The 6585-nt window shown below is 22.7% G+C and overlaps 1 protein-coding gene across 1 annotated transcript; it reads left to right on the forward strand.

The window, feature by feature from the left end:
• Nucleotides 1-319: 319 nt before the first annotated feature.
• Nucleotides 320-3019, forward strand: LOC122502294 (30S ribosomal protein S11). Its single transcript, XM_043612257.1, has 5 exons — nt 320-678; nt 805-932; nt 1481-1581; nt 2636-2701; nt 2813-3019. The coding sequence occupies exons 1-5, from the start codon at nt 452-454 to the stop codon at nt 2918-2920; spliced, it is 630 nt and encodes a 209-aa protein (XP_043468192.1). The 5' UTR covers nt 320-451; the 3' UTR covers nt 2921-3019.
• Nucleotides 3020-6585: the final 3566 nt, after the last annotated feature.

Here is a 6585-nt window from a genome sequence, read left to right on the forward strand (position 1 = left end):
CCATGTATAAACAATATTTAAAAATATGGACGACTAAAAGTCCAACACTATTTGACCTTAACGTTTACAACAATGAATTTAGTAAAACGAAAATTTATAATTTTTGATAATAATTTTTTTCCATCATTCTTAACAAAAGATAAACTAGTTATTAATTTTTATTAGTTATCATCGTTATCATTTATCAGTATTTAAGGCCTCCGAAATCTTGAAATAACGTTCACTGACAGAACGGCGATCTGCAATTTTCAAGTTACCTTGTGTTCATCTCACAGTTTGCTGCTCTCACCGGAAGAGAGCGCACTTCGTGTGTTCCTCTCCTAACTTATCCTAATGTCATATGGGTGCCAGTGTATAAATTTCGTTCTCTTAAATTCGTCTATTTTTCTTACATAATTTAACATCATAAATGTTAATTACAATATTAAAAAGTTAGTAGTGAGTGTTCAAAATGTACAAAACGTTGATAAACTTAAAAAAACTTTCGTCTTCAACAAAAACATTGTGCAGTGTTGAATCAATACTTGATTCTGTGAAAATCGGTGTCTTACCAGCTTTGAACATAACCTCGCAATATAGTGATAAAGCATCTCATAAGAGAGATTATTTGGTTAATAAGAAAAAAGAAGAGGGTACAGATGGAGAAAAGCATATTGATATTGATTATTTAGCGAACAGGTAATTGAAATTAAATTCTAGTTTCATTCTTTTCTAATTAGAAATTAATTTAAAAATTATACATTAAATTTTCTATGATGTTTTTATTCAATAATTTTCGTCTATAAATTTTCTTTCTTTTCGCAGAGCTAAAATGTTTCCTGACAAAAATACACCATCACTTTTGTTTGATGGTGTTCCTTTTTCACAATTGCCGATTTGTTTTATTAGAACATCGCCTAATAATACAATTATTTCGGTTGCTGATTATGACGGTAAGCAATAGAGAGATGATACACAAGTTTTGAACTTTCAAATGAACGAAATTTTTTTTTATTAAAAATATTTTCATAAATTACTGGTTGCAATAAAAGTAAAAAAAATTCAAATTTCACTTAGAAACGTAAAAAATTGAATTTTATTTCTAGTGATGCAAAATTATTGTAATAAAAATTTAATTTGAGCTAGAAATAAATAAATTTCATTCATTTGAACGTTCAAAACTTTAGGACCATGTAGAGAGTATAGAATATTTTTCACTTATTCGTTTTTTAGTTTTGAATGAAAAATAAAACTTTGGTTTGATTGGTACATGTAATTAAACCAATAAAATAATAATTAGAAAGAAGTAGTTAAAATAGAATATTTCTGCAAATAAAATCTTTTGAAACAAAAGTTTTTTTGTTTCTTAAAAAAAACTCTATTAGTTGCAGAAATATTTGTTTAATTTATATACTATTGTTTTGTAAATTATCTAATATTTATTTTTTATATAAAGTTAATAAATGACAATAATTGACAAAATTAATTTGACGAATTTAAGGCAAAGTAATGCGAACAAATAGCTGTGGATTAGAGGGATACAAAAATGCTAAGAAAGGTACTAATATCGCTGCACAACAAACTGCCATAGCGATTGGCACGGTAAGTAATTTTTCTTAAATAAAAATTAACCTTAAAAATAGTTTTTTTATATAAAAATTAAGAATACTTTTATTATAATTTATTATTATACAAATTTTTCTCTAAATCTGAATTTGTAAAAAGTTACTAATTAAATGACGAAAAGTCGACCATCAAATGGTTTAGTAATTTTACGCGTATTCAGTAGAATTTTACTACTTGTTAGAATTTTACTAACAATTAGTAAAACATTTATTAAGAGTCTATAAAACAGTTTCACTTATTTATTTAGTGAATTTTATGATTAGTAGTTAGTGGAATTCTACTAAAAAATTAGTAAAATTATACTAATTTACTAAATTTTACTATTAGTCATATTTTGCTAATTTACTATTTTTTAGCAAAGTTTTACTAATTTGGATTTAGAAAATTTAGAGAAATTTTAGAAAAAAGTATAGAATTTAGAGAACACTAACATAAAAAATATTTACAGTTGAAAACATTTGCAATTTTCAAAACTAACTCTGAATTTCAAAAGGTTTTAAACTAAAATTCTTTGGAAATTTCAATTATTTTGAAGAAATTAATGAATAATAATTAGTTATTTATTTAAAATTCTCAAAAAATTAGGTATTGGAAATATTTCAATTTTATTGGTTAAAGAGAACTGAATTTTTATAAACAAGTAATAAATTGAAAATTTTTTGAAATAATTGAAATTTCCTAAAATTCTATTAAAAATAATGGATTTTTTAAAAAGAATTTTACTGAATTTTTTTTAAGAATAGTTAAGAAAAGTTAATCAAAGCTTTTGTTTCTAGAAATTATTTTCCATAATTAGTAAAACTGTTTAAAATTTTAAATTATTTAAATTTAATATTTAATGAGTGAATAGCTACTTTATTTAAATTTAAATTTCTTTAATTAGGAATCAGTGGAAAATTTAATATTTTGTCTGTAAATCAAAGAGAAATTTTTATATAAACCCTGAACATTATTTTTTAAAATAATTCTTTCTTAAGGTAAAAACATAAATAATTGTTTGTTAAAGTAAAAATATATTTTGTTTTTACAGAAAACTGTAAAGAGTGGTATTAAAAATGTCAGAGTTTGCATTAAAGGTCTTGGCCCTGGTAGAGGGGTAAGTGAGAACTGTTAAAATCTATAAAAATCATAAAGCTACCAAACTTAAAAAAAAAAATTATTAAAAATGATTTTAAAAGAATATAATAAAAATTCCTTTGTATTTTAGTCATCTATAAAGGGTCTTGAGATGAGTGGATTGAACATCATATCAGTCACTGACGTCACTGGCATTTCTTGGAATCCACCGAGACCGAGGAAGGTCAGACGAGTTTAGAATAGACATTTGAAATTGCAATTCTTAAGAAAAATGTGAAAAGTACAATTTAATACTGTATAAATGATTTATTAAAATTTACGTCTTTTCATCAAATAATTTACAATTTTTAAATTTTGTCACGAACAAGGAAAAGTGTTTAGACCCCTTGTAAAATCCTATTTTAAAATATAGGGGTGAATGTGGGGCAAAACCGGGTAATTTATGGGAATTTTGTGTTTACAAAGAATCGAATAAACTAATTATTTCGTTCATTCGATTTCTTTGTAAACTCAAGATTATTATGTAAATCACCCAGAATTCAGAATCAGAATTCTTCATTAAACATTCAATTACGAGAAAAATTAGGATAATTGCGGAAAGAGAATTTTTTTTCAACAAATTAGACATATTTTCTGAAAGAGTGCAAAACGTCCGGTTTTGCCCCACCCTTTGGGGCAAGTGGTGTCAGAAAATTTATAAAACAAGATTTTCTTTAATAATAATAATAATAATAATAATAATCTGATAACTTTTGTAAGAAAGAACAGATCCCGTTTATAGTAGAAATAAATAATATATATAATAAATAAATATTATACATGAAATGAAAGTATAAAGGAAGTTTTTCGGTGTGAGAAAAAGCGCTGGGAACTTTTGCTTCCAGTTTAATAACGTGTTATAAGATAGACAAATTGTGATCACTAGCACAAACTACACTATGAATATGTGCATGAAAATTGTTCGATCAGCTTCTATGTTACTCCTGGGACAAACTGCTACCCTGAGTAATTAACTATGATTGCGCAAGGATTCAAAATAGACACTAAATTTGTGTCGTTAAAATAATGAAATCCCTGCGGAGCACCTAAACTTGTATATCACCGATAACCAACAGTTTCAGCTTCTATGATATATACATATGTATATGGATATATTCTATAACCAGAAATCTGTAAATCTAAAGAAAATATCATGTTCCTTTTATTTTTTTATTTTTTCAACGAATAAAAACAAATATTTATCATTTTATCTCCATGAAATCAGGTCCGATTGGTAAATTGAGTAAATATCAAATTTTTTTTTATCAATTTACTTATTTATTCACTTTTTTATTAATTTATTTGTGACGCGCTCCGAAGAAAGGTACCGAAGAAGTAGAAAATTTTAGGTTATGTCAGTAATTTTTTGAATGAAATTACAGAAAAGGGATCAACTCCTAATAAAAATTACAATAATGTTAATTAACTTTTCATTTACAGCTTATATAGTTAATAAGAATTGATTTTAATTTTATACAATTAAACATAAGTTTTTAATGAAGATAAAAATAAGACAAACATAACCTTAAAATAGTTTGCTTTATAGGTTTTCATTTATTTATTGCTTTATTTATTAATTTTATATTTACACGAAGAAAACTTTCTTTTTCATTGAAAGTTGCATTTATTTTTTCTTTATTCAGATATTTATCGACTCATTTATTTATCCTTTTAATCAAAAGTTGCATTTATTTTCTCATAATATACAATCAATAATAATTTAACATTTCTTGACTAGACATTTTTAAATTACTATAGAGGGGAGAAAAAAAATTATCTTACATTTCTATATATATTCATTTTCTCTCATTTACATATTTACGTCGTAAAATCTAGTTCATATCACAGAACGCTCATAAATAATTTAAAATTTACATTCTAATTGCAACAATTTTTCTGACAAAATTGAAGTTGAATTTGGATTATAAATTTCGAGTGTTACCTATATATTATGAGACTGAATTTAAATTTTTTCGTTAAATTAAAGTCTTTCTTTTGAAAATTTGTAGGAAAATTTTTGCAATTATTATTCTAAAAAAACAGGGACCTTAATTTTTTGCTGTTATCGACAAATTCTACTGCAATGAATTTAGAGCAAAAATTTCTTTTCAACTAAATCATTGGGTGGAACTTTTAAAATGTATCTTATTTTTGATACAAGGTCAAAAATTGATAAAAAAATTTAAATATATAAAATTAAATAAATTAAAATTAAAATACCAAAATAAAAATGAAAATTGTATCACTGATGATCGGACATAAATAATTATAAACTATAGTTGTATTTAAATATTTCAATAATGGTGATGTTTCCTAAATGTTTATATAATAATATGTAGTTAATATTTATTAAATTATATGTAGATATTATTTATGTATAATAATTACATTGAAAAAAATATTTGAATTAAATAAATGATTAACTGTATACTATCAAATAAATATTTATTTGTGTCAAATAATTTTTATTTAAGTCAGTTAAATGGTATTTGCTTCAATTACTAAATTTATTGGGTGAATTGCAATTATTATTTTGAAATTATTGGACTCAAGCAAATATTTATTCGATAATAAACAAGTAATCGGTTATTAATTAGAAAAAATGTTTACTAATTTGAATTAGTGAATAACTATTTGCTTTTGAATTAGTAAATTTATTAATAAATAGTAATTTTTACTAATTAGTAGATTCAAATTAGTCAATTTTACTAATAAATTAGTAAACATTTTTAATAATTAAAATTTATACAGAAAATAATTTTTTCCAGTGAAATACTAATTAATAATATTTTTATAATAATTATTAATTAATACTGTTGACCATATTATTATTAATTGTCTAACTAACTAAGTGACTAGTTAATAACTTCAATTTAAAAAAAATTAATTTATCTTTTAAATTAATTTACTTTTCTGAATTCTCCTTTTTTCTTTTTCGACGAATACTTGATTTATTTACAGTCGAACCTGTCTGAATGCAACACTATTTTAAAAATTTGTTTGTATTCAAAAATGTCCAACAATAATTATTTTCCCTTAGTTCCAGAATATTGTAAAAATATTACAAAATTAAATTATAAAACCATTTTTTAAGGATTGTTTATTTTATTTTTAATTGAAAAAATCAAGTTGCATTCCGATAGGTCTCACTGTCAGGGTTGCCACAGGTCAGGAAAATGAGGGAAAAGTCAGTGATTTTTATTAAAGTACTGAAAAAAATTAAAATTTGCAGAATTCATAATTAGTTTTATTTCATTTTTTAATATATATTTAATTAATTATTAAAAATCATGGATTTATAGAAGGATTTTTAGTTAAAAACACTAAAAAAAATGGTATTTCAGAGAAGTTACAAATGTTTACAAAAATTCAATTTTGTTCAAACATTTAAAAAACTTCTAGTCAAAATTTCAATTATCTTTAAAAATAATAAAATTCTTCTTCTCCAAAATTCAATTATTTTTATAAATAATAAACATTTCACAGGAATTCAACTATTTACAAATTTTCTATAAATTTTTTTACAATAATTCAATTATTTTCATAAATAATAAATTTGTTTGCATAGATTCAATTATTTTCATGAATTTATGAATAATAAAACTTATCATAAAATTTCATTTATTTTTAATACAATTTTAATCAAAATCCTCGAAAAGTGTTTTTATTCTTAAAAATTTTATTAAAATTTGGCGGAAAAATTCGATTATTTAAAAATTTGTTGATAAAATTCTTTATGAGAATTCAATTTTAAAAAAAATTCATCTATTCAATCATTTTTTCATTTTTGTATTTAAATAATTGAATTCTCATAGAATTTTCTAATAAAAATTGTTTAAAAAATTAATTTCAGATAAAATTTTA

Source organism: Leptopilina heterotoma, unplaced genomic scaffold (genome assembly GCF_015476425.1).
Source record: "Leptopilina heterotoma isolate Lh14 unplaced genomic scaffold, ASM1547642v1 Lhet_226, whole genome shotgun sequence".
Taxonomy (NCBI): Eukaryota; Metazoa; Arthropoda; class Insecta; order Hymenoptera; family Figitidae; genus Leptopilina; species Leptopilina heterotoma.

Coding starts and splice junctions, on each gene's coding strand:
- LOC122502294 (XM_043612257.1), top strand. CDS start 452: ATGTACAAAACGTTGATAAACTTAAAAAAACTTTCGTCTTCAACAAAA. Junction 933..1,480: donor TTCGGTTGCTGATTATGACG/GTAAGCAATAGA, acceptor GACGAATTTAAG/GCAAAGTAATGCGAACAAAT. Junction 2,702..2,812: donor GTCTTGGCCCTGGTAGAGGG/GTAAGTGAGAAC, acceptor TTTGTATTTTAG/TCATCTATAAAGGGTCTTGA.